This window comes from Rhinatrema bivittatum, chromosome 2 (genome assembly GCF_901001135.1).
Source record: "Rhinatrema bivittatum chromosome 2, aRhiBiv1.1, whole genome shotgun sequence".
NCBI classification, from domain to species: Eukaryota; Metazoa; Chordata; class Amphibia; order Gymnophiona; family Rhinatrematidae; genus Rhinatrema; species Rhinatrema bivittatum.
The window spans coordinates 568,310,763-568,330,790 of NC_042616.1; the positions used below are offsets into that span (position 1 = coordinate 568,310,763).

General features: G+C 46.0%; 1 protein-coding gene across 1 annotated transcript in view; it reads right to left on the bottom strand.

Annotated features, from left to right (window-relative positions):
* The window catches only part of RNMT (RNA guanine-7 methyltransferase), a 99,391-nt gene that overhangs the window by 44,259 nt on the left and 35,104 nt on the right, over positions 1-20,028 (bottom strand). The window contains exon 5 of the mRNA XM_029590924.1: positions 12,634-12,749. Coding sequence (XP_029446784.1) covers positions 12,634-12,749 — 116 coding nt within the window. The remainder of the gene's footprint in view (positions 1-12,633; positions 12,750-20,028) is intronic.

Sequence of the window (20,028 nt, forward strand, 5' to 3'; positions counted from 1 at the left end):
ACTGTGTACAATTCTGGTCGCCGCATCTCAAAAAAGATATAATTGCAATGGAGAAGGTACAGAGAAGGGCGACCAAAATGATACAGGGGATGGAACAGCTCCCCTATGAGGAAAGGCTGAAGAGGTTAGGGCTGTTCAGCTTGGAGAAGAGACGGCTCAGGGGGAATATTGACAGAGGTGTTTAAAATCATGAGAGGTCTAGAATGGGTAAATGTGAATCGGTTATTTACTCTTTCAGATAATATAAGGACTAGGGGGCACTCCATGAAGTTAGCATGTGGCACATTTAAAACTAATCAGAATTTGTTGCCAGGGGATGTGGTTAGTGCAGTTAGTGTAGCTGTGTTTAAAAAAGGATTGGATAAGTTCTTGGAGAAGTCCATTACCTGCTATTAATTAAGTTGACTTAGAAAATAGCCACTGCTATTACTAGCAACAGTAACATGGAACAGACTTAGTTTTTGGGTACTTGCCAGGTTCTTATGGCCTGGAGTGGCCTCTGTTGGAAACAGGATGCTGGGCTTGATGGACCCTTGGTCTAACCCAATATGGCATGTTCTTAAGATTACTTTTGACATTCTGTTTAAAAGGTCTTCACTCTTTTCCGCTTAAATTTATTGCATAATACGAGAGGATTTTTGGACTATAATAAAGGTAAATAACAGCGAAGTGCTCAACGTCGAGAAGGTATTGAAAACAGAGCTGCATTTAATAAAAGTATTTTCATATTCAAATTCTTAGATTGTGAGTCCTCTGGGGACAGGGAAGCACATACAGTATCTGAATGTAATTCATTTTGAAGTGCCAAAAGGCAGAATATAAATAAAATAGTCACCCAAAAGATCTAATCATTTGCTATATACTTGTATGTAGTTCATATTTTGTAAAAGATCCTCTGCATTGCTCCATGGTACAATCACATGTAGAGTTCTGTAATTCAAGTCGCTGCATCTCAAAAAGGCATAGTGAAAACTAGAAAGGTACAGAGAAGGACTATCAAAATGATAGAGGATGAAGCGACACCCTCCCAATGAGGAAAGGCTAAAGAGGTTAGGACTCTTCAGCTTGGTAAAGAGATGGCTGAGGCAAGATATAAAAATCGCTTTGGGTGTTTTTAACAGCAAGGCAATTAAAACATGCTTGTAATAATAATAATAATAATAATAGTCTATAAAATCAGGAGTGGAGTGGAATGGATAAATGTGAATCTTTAGTCTTTTTTAATTTTTGAAGTATAAGGAATACATCATGAAGTAACTAAGCAGCATATTTAAAACAAATCATAGAAAATATTTTTCACTCAATGCACAATTAAGCTCTGGAATTAGTTGCCAAAGGATGTGGCAAAGGCAATTAGCATAGATAGGTTAAAAAAAACACAAAAAACCACTTTCCAAGCTCCTGAAGGAAAAGTCCAAAGGTTACCAACCAGAAAGACTTGGGGAAAACCACTGCTCATGGAATCGAGTTACTATTTGAAATCCTACCAGCCACTTGTGACCTGGACAGGCCACTGCTGGAATCAAGATACTGAGCTTGATAGACTCTTGGTCTGACCCCATATGGCAGTTCTTATGTTCTGAAATATTTTTGCACCCTTAATATGTAACACTATTAGTGTTACTCTTCTTGTGAGTCATATGAAAGCATTCTTCCTATAGCTGATGCAACTCCATGCTTATGAAGAGATTTCATAATTCACAGTAAAATATTCTGGCATGGAGCGGGAGGAGCTAGTGAGCCAGCGTTAACATGACAGCTTAGTTCCTTTACTCTCCTCTTCGATCACATGTAATCATTATGTAGTAACCCTATGACACAGATTTAGGAGCAGCTAAATTCTGATAATTGTATTATAAACCTTTTAAGATGTCAGAGGCAAAAGGTTCTGGAAGATTTTCCTTGATGGAGGTTCTTGAACTGAACTCAGAGAGGCCCTAGCTGAGTTATGTTGTGAGTGCCCTTTTTCCCTGAAAGGGGGGGGGGGGGGGAGAAAACAAAATCTTCCTTCTTCTTTGTCAAAATAAGCCAAGGAAGTGGAGAACTTGCGAGTGCAGAGTAAAGTGGCAATCACCGCAGAGGAATAACCACGCTTTAACAGGCGAGCCCTCTTAAGAGACAAATCATAAGACAGAATCGAGTTGGATACTCGTGAAGAGCCAGTCTATGCTGAAGCAGATTCATGTGCAGCGGAAATCGAAGGGGGGCCTCAACCAGGGTAGCTTAGTAAGGTAGGACTTTGAAATAGTATCTGTGAACCAGTTGCGCAGCCACAGCTGCTGCCTGGCCGCACAACTGAAGCAGCTCCTTTGGCGGCTGTGTATATCAAGTCACAGCCTGCAACCACCAAAAAAGTGGCACCCGGTTCTCACACAGATCCAAGATTGGACACAGCGCCACCAGACTCTTGACAAAGACGTAAGGTAGCTTGAGCTAGTAGGGCGCAACAAGAAGCAATTTTCAAGCTCATTGTCACTGCCTCAATGGCTTGCTTCAGGATAGCCTCAATCCTCCTATCCTGAGCATCCGTCAGGGCCATGCCTCCCTCTACCGGAATGGTGGTACATTTTGTGACAGAACACACTAGAGCATCCACCCTAGGGAAATGCAACCGCTCTCTGGCCTGCAGATCCAAGGGGTATAAACCTGTCAAAATGCATCCCCTTTAAAAGACGCCTCTGGCACACTCCATTCCAGATCAATCATCTCCTGGATATCTAAGAGGGAAAACAAACAAGAAACCTTGCGCAGGGTGACAAAATAGGATCTTTCTTCTGCATCCCCAGGAGTCAGGCCCAACCACTCTGAGGGTCTTCAGGATCTGAGATATCAAACCTGGCAACCCATCTCTCTGAAACAGAGAAGAGTTCGATATGACTCAAAATCTGGGGGAATGTTCCCTTGTTCCCCAGGAGAGCCACCTCATCATCGGTATCATCCTGATTCACCTGTATTCGAGCTCTGTCAGACCGCCCTTATGCCACGGCGCTTGGCTGTGGAGACAGGTGAGGAGCACTCAGGAGCACCTTCTGAAGCTTCAGAAGACAGACCATGTAGAAATGTCTGCTATCCCTGGAAGAATTTTTCCCAGGAAAAGGAGGACGGGACCATACTAGGCCCCACTGGCCCGAACCTGACATCCTGTGAGCCTGTGTCCCCTGAGGGCTTGATCCTTGGATCGATCAGGGGAGGGGAGATCCCTGCAATGTCTCCCTCTGTACCATTCCCTCTCAGACAGGAGAGATGGACCATTGCCGTCAAAATCAGAAGGAGGTAAATCTCACCAATCAAACAGGCAGCGCTGACAAAGGCTTTAAAGAAAGCTCCAGCTGAATGGCTCTGATGTGGCATGCAACTGAGATAGATAGGCACTTAGGTTTCTTCATTGCGGGCGCCATGCTGTAAATGTGCAGACTGATGAAGGCTCGTGCCTAGCTTAACCATGTGTATAAGCGCACACAAAATAGACACACAAATAATGTGTGTCCAAGTCCACGCACCTAGGCTGTTCATCCAACTGGGCGCCCAAACCGGACGCCCAGTATCGACGCCTAAAGTGGATGCATAAGACGTGCATACAGAAGGAAGAATGCCCAAACAGGATGCACAGGTGAGAGTGGTTGCCCACATGGACATGCAAGTGTGCGCCAACAACCTACAGCACAAAACACACAAACTACCCCACGACAAAAACAGGAGAAGCCTGGGAACGGGGCCTAGCCGAAAAGCTGCTCAGTCCACCGAGCCTGCACTCTCTTCTCACCTCACAGACCTTCCCAGAGACGTGAGTGGGTCAGTCGAATGCCGAGGAACCAGACCTTTCTCCTGATGTCTTCCTTTTGCTTTTATTTATTTTTAAAATAAGAAAACTCTTACCTGAGCTCAGTCCTCCCTGACTGAGAGCAGGAATGGATCTCGACTACGGGGATGAGAGGGCGAAAGCCTTTACCGCTGAACCTCTCTCAGCCTGCAACCGCTAATTGGAATTTAGGTCCATGGCAGTCAAGACTATTGGACTGAAGGTACTCGAGGGACTGCACAGTATTACCTCAGGAGGCAAGCGGTGCTACATAGACAGCTCGTCTGTCCGATATCTCCTTTCCAAGTTCTTTCTTATTTTCTCTTTTTCACTCACAGGCAATCATCTGAAGGGAAATGCATGTCCACCATCTGCTGGAGATGGAGTATACTGCTGGGCTGATGTCGGCGCAGGACCATAGAGTAGTGATGTCAACTTTTGCTCTATCTCCATCTGCTGGCAGAGATGCATAACTCCCTCATTGGGATTGACCTACCCAAACGCTATGGAAGTGCCATTGTCTAAAACCTCTACTAAAGTACACATACAACAGTCACTACAATGAAAAGCATGCATATTTAGACAATAAAACAAGACTACAACTACTCCGTTTGACTTAATAGAAAAGTAGGGAAATTTAATTTAGTGTTTAGAGATAAAGGAAAATTAACATAGAAACATAGAAATGACGGCAGAAGACGACCAATCGGTCCATCCAGTCTGCCCAGCAAGCTTCACACTTCTTTTTTCTCATACTTATCTGTTTCTCTTGGCTTTTAGTAACCTTAGGTTCTATTTCCCTTTCACCCCCACCATTAATGTAGAGAGCAGTGATGGAGCTGCTTCCAAGTGAAATATTAAGTTTGATTAGTTGGGTAAGCGGCAGCATAGCTCTCTGCCGTTGAAGCAGAGAGCAATGCTGGATATGCGTGAAGTATTAGTTTTTCTTCTCCCCTGCCGTTGAAGCAGAGAGCAATGCTGGATATGCGTGAAGTATTAGTTTTTCTTCTCCCCTGCCGTTGAAGCAGGGAGCTATGCTGGATATGTGTGAAGTATTAGTTTTTCTTCTCCCCTGCCGTTGAAGCAGGGAGCTATGCTGGATATGCATTGAAAGTGAAGTATGCCTTGAAAGTCACATTAACTATCATCAAATATTGAAAAGCCTAATAATTGGTAATTGAATAAGCCTAATAATTGGTAATACCTATAGCCCATGAACCCATCCCTGTTTTTTTTTTTGTTTTTTTTTTCTTTTTTTAATTTGGAGATGGCAGCCCTCCATCCTTCCGCTCCGTGAAGGTGGAACACCAACCACTGGCCACTGGCATCCCGCTCCGTGAATGCCTCTGTGGCTACTGCCGCACCGTGCAGTGTTTTGCTGCCTCCTCTTTATACTCGTCCTCTAGACCTGATGGATCCACAGTGTTTATCCCACGCCCCTTTGAAGTCCTTCACAGTTTTGGACTTCACCACTTCCTCCGGAAGGGCATTCCAGGCATCCACCACTCTCTCCGTGAAGAAATACTTCCTGACATTGGTTCTTAGTCTTCCTCCTTGGAGCCTCAGCTTGTGACCTCTGGTTCTGCTGATTTTTTTCTGACGGAAAAGGTTTGTCGTTGTCTTTGGATCGTTAAAGTTTTTCAAGTATCTGAAAGTCTGAATCATATCACCTCTGCTCTTCCTTTCCTCCAGGGTGTACATATTTAGATTCTTCAATCTCTCCTCGTATGACATCCGATGAAGACCCTCCACCTTTCTGGTTGCCCTTCTCTGTACCGCTTCAATCTTGTCTCTGTCTCTTTGTAGATACGGTCTCCAGAACTGAACACAGTACTCCAGGTGAGGCCTCACCAAGGACCTGTACAAGGGGATAATCACTTCCCTTTTCTTACTCGATATTCCTCTCTCTATGCAGCCCAGCATTCTTCTGGCTTTTGCTATCGCCTTGTCGCATTGTTTCACAGACTTCATATCATTAGACACTATAACCCCAAAGTCTCTCTCCTGCTCCGTGCACATCAGCCTTCCCCCCCCCCCCCCCCCCCCATCGAATACAGTTCATTCGGATTTCCACTCCCTATATGCATGAATTTGCACTTCTTGGCATTGAATCTCAGCTGCCATATCTTCGACCACTCTTCCAGTTTCTTTAAATCCCGTCTCATTCTCTCCACTCCTTCCGGCGTGTCTACTCTATTGCAAATCTTAGTGTCGTCCGCAAAAAGACAAATCTTACCTTCTATCCCGTCCGCAATGTCGCTCACAGAGATATTGAACAGGACCGGTCCCCAACACCGATCCTTGCGGTACACCACTTAAAACTGCTCTCTCTTCAGAGAAAGTTCCATTTACCATCACACATTGTCTTCTGTCAGTCAACCAGTTTGCAATCCAGGTCACCAACTCGGCACTCACTCCTAAGCTTCTCGTTTTATTCACCAGTCTCCTATGTGGAACCGTATCAAAAGCTTTGCTGAAATCTAAGTAGATGACATCGAGCGCTCTTCCTCGATCCAATTCCTTGGTTACCCAGTCAAAAAAGTCAATCAGATTTGTCTGACAGGATCTTCCCCTGGTGAATCCATGCTGCCTCAGGTCCAGTAATTCTCCAGACTGTAGACAGTTCACTATTCTCACTTTCAACAGTGACTCCATTACTTTTCCCATCACAGAAGTGAGGCTAACCGGTCTGTAGTTACCAGCCTCCTCTCTGTTCCCACTCTTGTGAAGTGGGACCACCACCGCTCTTCTCCAATCACTCGGCACCACTCCCGTTTCTAGGGATCTATTGAACAGGTCACACAGCGGACCCGCCAGCACATCTCTGAGCTCCCTCAGTATCCTTGGATGAATCCCATCAGGTCCCATGGCTTTGTCCACTTTCAGATTCTTTAGCTCTTACCATACGTTTTCTACTGTAAAAGGGTTTTCGTCTATACCACTTCCTTCCAGTTTCTTGTTGTGTACAGATGGTCCTTCTCCAGAATTAGTTCTTACCTGTTAATTTTCGTTCCTGTAGTACCACGGATCAGTCCAGACTGTGGGTTGAGCCTCTTTTCCAGCAGGTGGAGACAGACTAAAACTGAAAGGATATCCTATATGAGGACAGAGCCTATCCTGTAACCCTTCAGTATAACTATTGTCAAAGCAGAAAATAACAAAAACCAGAATAGGATCAAGCAAGTAACCATAAAGCTCAATTGAGCAACTGTAGAACAATGTAAGAATATGGTAAGACTATACGCTCTTGCATATACTTGGTACTTGAACAAACAAGGCTTCTGGTGTAATTGCTCAGTATTCTTGAACCAAAATGAAGTATTGAATCTGTGAATCTGCAAGAAACAAGCTTCGAGAGGACAGAAAGAAAGACAGACAGGGAAGGGTGTCTGGACTGATCCGTGGTACTACAGGAACGAAAATTAACAGGTAAGAACTAATTTTCCTTTCCCTGTACGTACCCGGATCAGTCCAGACTGTGGGATGTGCCAAAGCTTCCCTAAACCGGGTGGGACCGAGACAGTCCCGCTCAAAGCACTTGCCGCCCAAAGGAACCAAAGACCAGAGCTTGCACATCCAGACGATAGTGCCGAGCAAAAATAACCAAAGACGTCCATGTGGCAGCTCTACAAATTTCCTGCGGGGAGACTGATTGGCTCTCCACCCAGGAAGTAGCTTGAGAATGTAGCGAATGAGCCTGTAGGCCCTTGGGAACTGCCCAACCTTGGCAAAGATAGGCCGAGGAGATCACTTCTTTCAACCACCGCGCAATAATGGTCTGAAACGCCGGCTTACCCCGACTGGGACCACTCCAGAGGACAAAAAGATGGTCCGAGACCCGAAAGTCATTTGTAATCTGGAGATAGCGAAGTAGAACCCGTTTGGCATCCAGCTTACGAAGATCGCCCCCAGTCATACCCGCAATCTCCTCTGGGGAAAACGTAGGGAGTTCTACCGACTGGTTGACATGGAAGTTGGAAACAACCTTTGGCAAGAAGGAAGGGACCGGCTTGAGGGATACCCCTGAAGCGGAAAAGTGCAAGAAAGGTTCCCGACAGGACAATGTTTGACTCTCGGAGATCCGTCGAGCGGAGGAGCTAGAGACCAGGAAAACAGACTTGAGTGTAAGATCTTTTAACGTAGCGCAACGGAGAGGTTCGAACGGAGCAGCACAGAGGGCCCGAAGGACCACGTTAAGACTCCACGAGGGGCAAATGGTACGAGAAGGCGGACATAGGTGTTTGATGCCCTTCAAGAACCGGATCACGTCCGGGTGGCCGCTAAGGGATGACCTTGTACCCGACCAAGGAGGGAGCCGAGAGCGGAGACTTGCACGCGCAGAGAACTGAAGGAAAGGTCCTTGGAAAGACCCTTCTGAAGGAAAGAAAGGCCAACGAGACTGGGGCGGAGCGCGCCGAGACACCCGACTCCACACAAACAGATTCAAAGACCTTCCAGATACACACGTAAGCCAAGAAGTCGACTGTTTTCGGGCCCGCAGTAAGGTGAAGATGGCATCCTCCTTATAGCCCTTACGCCTCAGGCGTCGCCATTCAAAAGCCAGGCCGCTAGGCAGAAGCGATCGGCCTGGTCGGAAAATATAGGCCCCTGCCGAAGTAGACGAGGGAGATGATCGAGCCGGAGGGATCCGTCCGTCACCAGGTTGATGAGATCTGTGAACCACAGCCTTCGTGGCCACCCGGGTGCTACCAGAACCACGGGTGCCTGGAGGAGCTCTATTCTTCTGAGAACTTCTCCCACCAGGGGCCACGGGGGGAACACGTACAAAAGGACGTCCCCAGCCAAGGGAGAGCCAGAGCATCCCATGCCCTTCGAGCCGTGCTCCCTCCAGCGGCTGAAGAACCGATTTGCCTTGGTGTTGCGCAAGGTCGCCATGAGGTCCAGGTGGGGGACCCCACCTGTCCACTATCAGAGCCATGGCTGCGTCCGAGAGCTCCCACTCCTCCGGATCTAGCGATCGACGACTGAGGAAATCAGCCTGAACATTCTCCTTGCCCACGATGTGGGAGGCCGCCAGACACTGCAGATGCCATTCCGCCCATGAGTGTGCCAGTGAGACTGAGTTGGTGACCAGGTCCCCTGAGTGGACTGGGAGAGACAGACCTCACCCCAGCCCGACAGACTGGCGTCCGTGGTTACTATCATCTACTGTGGAGCTTGGAGAGGCGTTCCCTGAAGGAGACGAGGGAGCGACAGCCACCACTCCAAATCAGTGACTGTAGAGTCCAAGAACAGAAGGACTATGTGAAACCGTTCCGACACAGGCTGTCAACGGGATAGCAAAGCTTTCTATAACGGATGCATATGAGCAAGGGCCCAGGGGACTAGGTCGATGGTGGAAGCCATGGATCCCAAGACCTGCAGGGAGCGTCAGGCCGTTGGGGAAGGTAGCGAAACAGATTCTGAATCTGCCCGATCAGCTAGAGAGCTCGCGCACGAGGTAAGAAGACCTTGCCCACTCGGGTGTCTAAGTGGGCTCCCAGGAACTCGAACTCCTGAGAGGGCTGAAGGTTGCTCTTGGAGAAATACACTATCCACCTGAGACGCGCGAGGAGAGCTAACACGCGATCCACCGCCTCTTGGCAAAGAGCCGCCGACTTGGCCCTGACGAGCCAGTCATCCAGGTAGGGGGGGGAATAAGGATTCCCTCCCGGCGAAGAGCCGCTGCAACCACCACCATGACCTTGGTGAAGGTGCGAGGCGCGATCGCGAGGCCGAAGGGAAGTGCCCGAAACTAGAAGTCCTGGTTGAAGACGTGGAAGCGAAGATACTTCTGGTAGTCACAGTGAATCGGAATATGGAAGTATGCCTCTGCAAGAGCGAGTGAAGCGAGGAACTCTCCGGGGCGAACCACTGCGATGACTGCTCGCAGGGTGTCCATGCAGAAATGTGGAATTTTGAGGGCCCAGTTGACCCTCTTGAGGTCTAAGATCGGGCGAAAAGACCCGTCCTTCTAGGGAACAACCAAGTAAATAGAATACTGGCCGACACCAAGCTCCCTCTCCGGGACCGGGACCACCGCGCCCAGCTTCAGGAGCCTGGCGAGGGTTTGGTTCCACCGTGTCCCTCTTGGACCGCCCGCATGGGGAAAAGAAAAAAGATCCGGTAGGTCACAAACAATCTCGAAGGCATACCCGTCCCTGATAACATTGAGGACCCACTGGTCCGACGTGATTTTGACCCATTCCTTGAAAAACAGGGAAAAGCGGCCACCTAGGGAGGGAACTGAGGAATGAGCCAACTGAACTTCGTTGCATGGCAGGCTTAGGGGCTGAGCGCGCGGGCTGGCCCTCGCGAAAGGTTCGACGCCCACGAAAGGGTTGCGACCAAGACTGAGACCGAGAAGAATAACCTCTCGAGGAACCACCCCGTCCACGCGGGTTATATAGTCTCTGGCCCCGAAAGTGAGGACGAGAGGGTGTAAAGGAACGGGAAGGTTTCGGACGGCCCTCCGGGAGCTTATGGACCTCATTTTCCGCCAAGGAATCCATAAGCTTCTCAAGGTCCTCACCAAAAAGCAACTTACCTTTGAAAGGCAATGTGCCCAGCCGGGCTTTGGAGGACGGATCAGCCGACCAATTGCGCAGCTAGAGGAGTCGTCTGGCAGACACCGCCGAGGCCATCACCTTTGCTTGGACGCGGAGCAGGTCGTAAAGCGCATCAGCCCCATAAGAGACGATGGCCTCGAGACGCTCAGCCTGCTCCGCCTCTGCCAGCGGGAGGTCTTGGGTGCAGAGTAACTGTTAACCCCACCTGAGGCCTGCCCGTAGTATGAGACTGTTGCAGATAGTCGCACGAACCCTCAGCGCCAGGGCATCAAAAATATGCTTCAGAAGTGCCTCAAGCTTGCGGTCCTGGGTGTCCTTCAGAGCCGTGGAACCCTCCACCGGGATGGTGGTAAGTTTTGTGACCGCAGAGATGGAGGAGTCCACGGAGGGACTTTTCAAAATTTCCAAACATTCCTCCGGGAGGGGGTAAAGCTTATCCATAGCCCGCCCTACTCAGAGTCCCGCCTTGGGAGCTTCCCATTCCTGCAAGAGCAACAGCTTGTGCATAGGGTGAAAAGGGAAGGCGCTTGTCGGAGCCCTGATTCCCGCCAGGACCAGGTCCATAACCTTGAGCCGTATGGGTGTCCGCCGGGGGGGGGGGGACCCCTCCAAGCCCAATTCCTGGAGGACAAAGGGGATGAGGAGCTCCAGCTCCTCCCTGCGGAACATCCATAGGTCTCTGGGATCATCCCCCTCCAGGGGAGGCAGGCACCCTCTACATCAGGGATGGCGTCAGGATCCGGGAGTACCGGGTCCACCGGGGGATCAGGGAGAGGGGCCCTCCCGGGACCACCCGCACGCGAATCGACCCCCAGGGGCTCCGCAACCGGGCCAGTGGTCAACGGCGTGGAGCAGGGACATTTTTTTTTCCCGGGGGGGGGGGGGGGGGGGTTTGGGTGGGAACCTTCCTCCTCCTCCTGCAGGCTAAAGAGGATTTATACAGGAGGAGGACAAATTCTGTGGAAAAACCGGGTCCTAGAATTCCCGGGGGAGGCGAGGGGAGGTCAGGGATCCCCCCCCCTGGGAGTCCGTGGGGGGAGAATCTGAAAAAAAAATCAGTGCCCCAGGTAGCTCCGAAAACGAAGCCGCTGAAAAATCCAAAATGGCCACCGTTCCCGGCCTTTGCCGAGCCAGGAACGGCCTTGGCCATGCTGTGGGGACTCGAACCCCGGACTAAATTTGCTTGCTTTGCCGAGGAGGGACCTTCCCCACCCAGCAGGCAAGCAGAACAGAGGCCCTCTCGCGAAAATTGCGACGAGGGCTGACCACAAGAGAGGCAGGCTGCCTGCCACAGCATAGGGAGAGCCGCACTGAAGAAAAAAAACTGCAGGAAAAAAAAGTTTTGATTGGCAGCCTGCAGGCCCGGAGTGAAGCAGTCGGGAAACCTGCTGACTCCTGCCTTTCTGGCTGCCGGTTCAAGCCCTCCGAAGACCAAAATGAGAAAAATGGGTCTACTGCTGTAAGGTAAGTTAAAAAAGCACTTTGAATACTTTTAACTTTAAACTGTATCTTTGAATCTTTTTTTTACTGACTGAGCACAGCAGTGGGCTACTAAGCCCCCTCGGCAGCCAGAGGAGGGGGAGATGAGAACTGGACCACCAGACTCAGTCCCCACACCTGGAAGCGGCTACGGACTCAGGCTATGCTCTGCACAAGGGGCAAAGCCCCCCTGACTCCGGCAAGAGCCAGGAGACTGAACCGTCTCCTGCACAAACAAAACTAAAACTCCCTTTTTTATTTTTTTTACAGGAAGAAGATCACACTAAATCCCTAAGGAATAAGTACTTGCTTGATCCACGAAGAAAAGGAGAAAAGAAAGGCTAACTAGCCTAGAGCAGAGAACCGAAGGGTGAGCTGCTACACCTGCTGGATACAGATGAATACTGAAGGGTTACAGGATAGGCTCTGTCCTCAGAGGATATCCTTTCAGTTTTAGTCTGTCTCCACCTGCTGGAAAGAAAGCTCAACCCACAGTCTGGACTGATCCAGGTACGTACAGGAAACTAACAGTTGCATGGGCCATGCTAGAATTATTCAAGTGTTGTGGAGAAAGAATGTTTATCAACACCAGAGTGCACACTTTTTCAGGACAGAGAAAAACTGGATATTATTCTACAAAATTAAGAATGTATAACTCCCAGCTAAATACATACAAAAAACATTTAAACATACATTTCACTTTTACAACTTACATGCCAATTAACCCGAACTGATATGGTAAAAAAAGGATTGCAGTATCCAAAAATTGGTAAAGGAGAAAGATACCTTAGTGGAATCAGCAACCACAAATTCTGCATTGAAGATATATTCATTGTAACGGCTTCGTTTCTTCATGTCATCGTAGCGCTGTTGACACTGCTGTATAGAAACATCAGCTAGGTCTGTAAAATAAACAAATATAAGTCATCATATACCAGGTCTTCCCAAAAACTTTTATCAAATGTGATGATACTTTAGCACTTGAAAATTCATGTGATACCTAAGAACGACCAAAACAAATTAGCAAATGTGCAGTCCACCTCCAATGATCACTCCGCTCTCACCCTCCCTGCATTCCAGATCTCTGGTGTATAAACTCTGGTGTATAAACCTTTTATATAATCCCTTTTGTTATATAATCACTGTATAATCTCTTTTGTATAAAAATCCACTGTATATTGAAACCAACAGTTGAACTGACCTCCTTCTCCCTCTAAGTAACCGATCTATGTCCGAGCGAGTCATCCCCTACCGCTATACCTCTTTATCTCAACCTATCTCTGATTCCTTCCACCTCCAAGGTATTTCCCCCTGTTTTATTGTAACTTTGCCTCTGCTTCCGTGTTAAGTTACCCGAGTTCCATGTAAACCGATTTGATATTTTTATGAATAGCGGCATAGAAAAAATGTAAATAAATAAATCTCTCAACCTCCATCCTTTCTTCAGGAGACCTTCTCTCATTACCTCCACTCCTCCAACTGATCTCTCTTGCAACCTCTGCCGCTCCCTCCAGCTGATTCCCTCTTACATTCCCCAGCATCTCACCTTTCAAGCCCATCCTCCCTCTCACCACCTCCAGCCCGTTTTCACATCTCCCCAGCTGATCTTCTTTCATTCCCAAGCCTTCATTATAGCCCCCAACTGGTTCTCTGTCATCCCCTCCCCCCTCCCCCCTCTCTCTCATCTCCCAGTCTTAATTCCTCTCTCCAACTCTTCTCTCATATCCCACCAGTTGATCCCCTCTTATATAAACCTAGTTAATCTTCTTTCATTTTCTGTCTCACCATCTATAGCCAATCTCTCTCCATAAGCTCTAACCCTCAAATCCTTCCTGCATCTGATCCCTCCCTTCAAACAGCCCCTCTTACAAACATCCCCCTGGCCATAAGGGGTAACATTTTCCTTTGGGATCCAGGCTATAGAAGGACGACAACTGGTGGAAAGAAAGACAAACTGACGACAAGAGCAACACTTTTCTCGAGTAGGTTCAGTGATGAAAAGAAAAATGGTAATCTCCACCAGCCCATGCACACTTGGCTCTCCCTTCCCCTCATGACTGGTCCCAAACCTGACAATGATCTTCAAGCAGCAGCAGCATTAGTAACTAAAGTCAGCATGGAGCTTGTGAGTCAGTGCAAGTTCACAGGCCCTGCAGCTGCCCTGGTCCCTCCTCACATAGGGTTGTTACCCCTGAAATTCATGCAAGGGCAAGATCACCGTAGGGCCTGTGACTGAGTGCTGGTTCACAGGCCCCCCCAACACTGACTTCCATGGCTAACGCTGCTGGCACCTGAAGAGCGCTGCCATTTGAGGCACTTGTGATGCCAGTTAAAGCTTTTGTGACCCCATCTGGGGTCCTGACCCACAGTTTAGGAAGTCCTATCACACACTATAGGCCACAAGTACTAAACAGTACTATCCCATTGTATCACGGGGGGGGTGGGGGGGGGTGAGCTTAGTCCATATCATAGAGTGGTCTCAGAAGAACATCAAAATGAAATGCCACACTTTGTGTTTATTCTGCTGGTTTAAATAAAAAGTTGAACAAATAAATAAAGAGGAGCCACAGGAGGCCTCTCCTGGGAAGGACTAGTTACCACTACCCTAAAGATAGAAAGTAAGGGTGCTCTGACATACCCATAGCCTGAGCATTAGCACCAGTGGGGCACTTTGCACTTGCATAGCCCATTTCCCACTGCTCTGTCTATTTTAAAAAGAAAGCTAGCACAAATTGAAAGTATCTGTAAACAAAAATGTATTTCAGCTGTAAGAGAAACGTCAGGATTAAGAGGGTAACAATAAGTGTTCCCTGGCATGCTGGGATCATAGCATTCTAAACCAAAGATGAACATTTATTCTTCTTCAAAAGAACGTGCAAATGATAGGCTCTGTTCAACCTCAGGGATCTCTATTTTTTTGTTTTTAAACAATTTCAATGTTCCACCATTCATGTCCTAACTGTGCACTTTGTTTCTCTGACTTAGAGTAATGAACATGAAAATTCAATCACAACACAGCAAATGAAGAGCATTTGATTAAAAAAAAAAAAGGCAAAGAACAAATTCCTATTTTGTAACAGGTTAGGAAAGACAATTGTTACAGGACTGACATTTTAATGCTGTAATCTAAGAATAACTGATGTTACAATCAGCAGAATATAAACGTTTTAAAAGAAAAAAAATATATATATATATACATTCATTTGCCAGGAGATGTTCTGCTCTGTTGCCCATATCCATTATTGTTTTAATTTCTCCCGTAATTTATTTGTGGGATTACAGGGAAGTTTTATATAACACTGTGTCCAGAAATTGTTCTATATATTTCTTCTATGAATTTAGATCTTGAAAGGACAACAATAGCTCCTCCCTTTTCAGCAGGTTTGTTTACGCTAGTTACATCTTCGATTATATTTTAACACCATTCATCGCTGGATAAATTAAAGCATGACTTTTGCTTAGTATTCTCAGATTTGCAACAGATAAAGCGCACCAAACATTGGAAAGTTTAATAGAACCGGATATATGGCACTGGGCGGTGTCCATTAAAGATATGAAATATTTGACATTTAAACATCTAACCAACCAGTATTAAACCTACCATTAATATATAGCATTTAATGTTAACCAAAGCTCTGAGGGAAAGAAGAGACCACGGTTACTTCTCCATTCATTCACTTCACTTAGAAAGGAAGGACCAATTCGCATTCAGAACCTGGAGCCAATAAACATTCAGAATGGAGACTGTTTCCTAGTGCTGCTTGGGGATACAGCTTCTCTTTCCAAAAGAAGTGCATAGGTGCTGTCACTAAAAGACTGCAATGGTCTCTACAGCAGGATGACAGTGAACTTCTAAACAATTAAATGGCTGACCTATATTTTAATAGTTTAATCTTTATTAAATATATTTTTTTCATTCCTGGCGCCCAAGTGAATTCGTTTGACATGAGAAATATCTTCCACAGACAGATGTATAGAAAAATGTAAGCAAAGCTGTAATAATTGAAGAAATCTATGAAAGTCAATTTGAAACAGAATAGGATCAGGTAACAAAGGGAGTACAAAAGAGGAGCCTTTACTAGTATCAGCTGATTAGAGGTGAATAGGTTATCAAATACATTTGTCACAGTTTCTGCTACAGAGTCACTGTTGGAACCCGTGTGGAGTTTCACAGATACATTTTTGAAATCATACATTGGAGAGTTGCAAGATAAAGCAGTCACTCGTGCATTAAAATATTCCACATCATGCTCCAAAATTTGCACACTTATAAAACAATATTGCCATGTTTAAAGCTTGCACAGTGTGTTATTTTTGAAAGAATCCAAGGTTTGCTTTTTCCTGTGGGAATAACTTTAGAACAGAATGAGATCTGGCAATAACATGGTATCACTAAGGGGGTTATTATGGGGACAATTTTCAAAACTATGCAGACTGTTACAGGTTCTTTTCCCCATGGACTTTGCAACAGTTCTCAAACAGAAAGTATGCATGTATTTTTCCTTTGAAAATTACCTAGGGAAAAAGTACTCAGATTTGTACCTGCTGTTTCTGCAGATACTTTTCCCCATACGTACTTTTAAAAATGCAAAACTGTACATGTTGTTGCTGCCTCCCCTGACCTAACTCCACCTCTGAACCCACCTAGTTTTCCCACAAATAAAATTATGTGCGCTGTTGAGCCCCATACATACTTTTATCTGCGTATAAGGTGGATAATTTTTGGACAGCTTATTTACCCAGGTTTATTACTTTTGAAAGTCATCCCTTCTCCCCTCCCAGCTGTGGATAATGTTTTGTGTGTGTGGGTCTACTAAGCATTTACACAGCTTCCAGCGGATGAGCCAAGCTACCTTATTGGGACTTTCTGGATACAGGCCTTTTGACAGCAGCTTGCGACATCCAGTGAAGAGATATGTAACCATTTCCAGTTTGTTCCGGCTGAACTGCACTTTTCCCCATTTTTATTTCTATACTTGCTATAAACCATCTTGTCTACAGTGCACTGTCCCGTAGTGCATAACACATTCATGTCCTGTTTGCCATTTCCAGCATATAGTAATGACCATGAACTCGCAACCACATAAAATGGCAAATGAAGAACAGCAGCTGACACAAAAACAAAGAATTACCCTTTTTGTTTCCAGATGTATAAGAGCAAGTTTGCTTACCGGAAACGGTGTTTTCCGTAGATAGCAGATGAATTAGCCATGCTGTCTGGGAATGTCTTCCATACCACTAGGTGGCATGGCTAATTCATCTGCTATTTACAGAAAACATCGTTTATGGTAAGCAAACTTGCTCTTTTCACGTAGATAAGCAGCTGAATTAGCCATGCTTTCTGGGAGTCCCCTGCTGACGTATTGAGCAGTCGGTGTGTAAAGTTTGTATATTTGCTCAATACAATAGGTAGTGGCGGACAGTTCCTATGAAGGCTGTGTATGTGAGGAACATGTGCTCCTCTGTAGGATAGTCCATCCCATTAGTGCATCATCCGCAGTTTGTTTGTCCAAACAGCAATGGGATGTGAAAGTGTGCAGCGATGACCATGCTGCCGCTTTACATATGTCTATGATAGGAACGTCATGTAGATGGGCCATCGAGGCTGCCATTGCACGCACTTGGTGTGCTTTTGGAGTCGTAGGTAGCGTTTGTGACTGTTGTTGATAGCAAAACTGAAATCAGTTTGATATCCACGTGGATAGAGTTCTTTTCGTCACTGGACATCCTTGCATGTTCGGGTTGAACGATAGAAAGAGCTGTGAAGGTCTGTTAGGTGAATGAGTGCGCTGTTTGTAGTAGGCAAGCACATGTTTACAGCCTAAAGTATGGAATTTTCTCTCATTGTCATTTGCATGAGGTTTTGGATGGAAAGTGGGTAAGGTCATGGTTTGGTTAATGTGGAAACTGGAAATCACCTTTGGTAAAAAGTTTCAGGTGAGTGCATAAGGTCACTTTGTCATGGTGAAATTGAAGATAAGGAGGGTAAGTGGACCAAGGCTTGCAATTCACTTACTCTTCTTGCTGAAGTTAAAGCAACCAGGAAAAGCACTTTCCATGAGAGATATCGAAGGTGACAAGTATCTAATGGTTCAAAGGGTGGAAGCATTAGCTGTTCGATGACTACATTAATGTCCCACGGCACCGGCGGTTTCTGTACAGTTGGGCGTAGGCGTAACTCTCCTTTCATGAATCTGGATACTGGTGAACGACATGAAATGGGTTCTCCATTCAGGTGAATGTGGTAACCTGCTATAGAGCTTAAATGAACTCGGAGTGAGGAAGTAGCGAGGCCTTCACTGTAGAGAAGATAGAGGTAGGAGAGAAGCTGTTCTGGTGGGCAAGTTAAAGGGTCAATACCCATTGTTGAACACAAAGAAGTGTAGTGTGACCACTTCCTTTGGTAATTGAGTCTGGTTGACAGTTTTCTTGAGGATAATAATATGCTCTGAAGAGCAGGAGAAATGTTTAGGTGTTGGTATGCGAGCCGTTCAATCTCCACGCCATGAGGTGTAGGGAGGAGTGAAGAGGATGTAGTAGAGATCCGTTGTCCTGGGTAAGAAGCTGAGGGCTGTTGCAGATTGATAGGTGTAGAAGGTAGCTGTACTGTGGTTGTCGTGGTCATGCTGGAGGAATTAGGATCAGATCCGTTTGGTCCTCGATGCATCTCTGGATTGGCGAGAGATAAGTGGTATTGGAGGGAACGCATACAGTAGATTGTGAGACCAACTTACGAGAAAAGCGTCTGGAGCGAGTCTCAGTGGGCTTGGGTAAACCGAGCAGAAGCTTTCCAGCTTTCTGTTGTTCTCTGTCGCGAAGAGGTCGATGGAAGGAAGGCCCCAAACTGAGAATATGTGTTGAGCCACCTTTCAATCTAGTTCCCATTCTGCTGAGTTTGTCTGCTCTGGAATTGTGAATCCCGGGCAGATAAGTTGCTTGAAGAGTGATTGATCGTTGATGAGCCCACTCTAGTATCTGAACTGCTTCCTTGCAGAGGCTCCAGGAACCGGACCCTCCTTCCTTGTTTATGTAGAACATTGTAACTTGGTTGTCCGTGTGAATCATTACTATTTTCTCTCTTAGGGAGTCTTCGAAGGCTCGAAGGGTGTACTTCACTGCCTTGAGTTCAGGGCCCAGATAATGCTCACCACGGACGCGTCCCCCAAGGGATGGGGGGCTCACCTGGACCAATTACAGACACAAGGTCTCTGGACCACAAAAACCTACTAGAACTGGTGTCAGTGCTCTGGTAGTTGGTAGGGGGAAGATGAATTATATATCCCTTTTTTTTTTTTTATTTTGCCATTTCAGATTTATTATAATCAAAAGAATAGAGATTCCAATCAGCTTAATCCTAGAAAACAAATACACTTACAATCATTCACTTATTCATATTTCATCTCTAATCACACAGGGGAAATATTGGGAGCCAAAATGTAATACAGAGAAAATACAGGAGCTCTATATACTCATTCAATTTAAAAGAATGAACCTCTGCATGAGAAACACCCCCTACTTTATGAGCTTCACTCTTCACCCTTTCCAATCAAGAAAACTTCTCAACTGTTCAGGTTCAAGGAAAATATACTTCTCATTTCGAAATTTTAACAAACATTTGCAGGAGTATGTTAATATACTGGCGCCTCTATTTATCACCTCAGATCTCATTTGGATGAATTTCTTTCTATGCTCCTGTGTAGGACGGACAATGTCCGGGTAAACCCAAACTTGTTGCCCATAATAATAATAATGGGCCACTCTATTTCTAAAGAAAAATTTTAGGACAAAGTTCCTGTCCTGCTCGAAGCCAAATGAAACCAATAAGGTGCCTCTCTCGTAAGTATTTCTGTCTGAAAAGACATCTCTATCATTTGACTGTTGTTGTTCTTGCATTTCCCCCTCATTTACAGGCAAAGGTTTTCTTGACACAAAAAAGGCTTTAGTTATCACTGATGAAATTTCCTTTGGTATTTTAATACAATCCTTCATATATTCTTTAAACTTTTCAAGAGGAGACATTTTCTTAATGATAGGGAAATTAACCACCCTCAAATTTAAGTATCAAAGTGAATTTTCAATATTTTCAAATTTTCTCTCAGACAAACTTTCTGATTTAACTAAGTTAATTTGAACCTTTTCCATTTTCAAAGATGTTTCCTCCAGTTGTTCAATTTTCTTTTC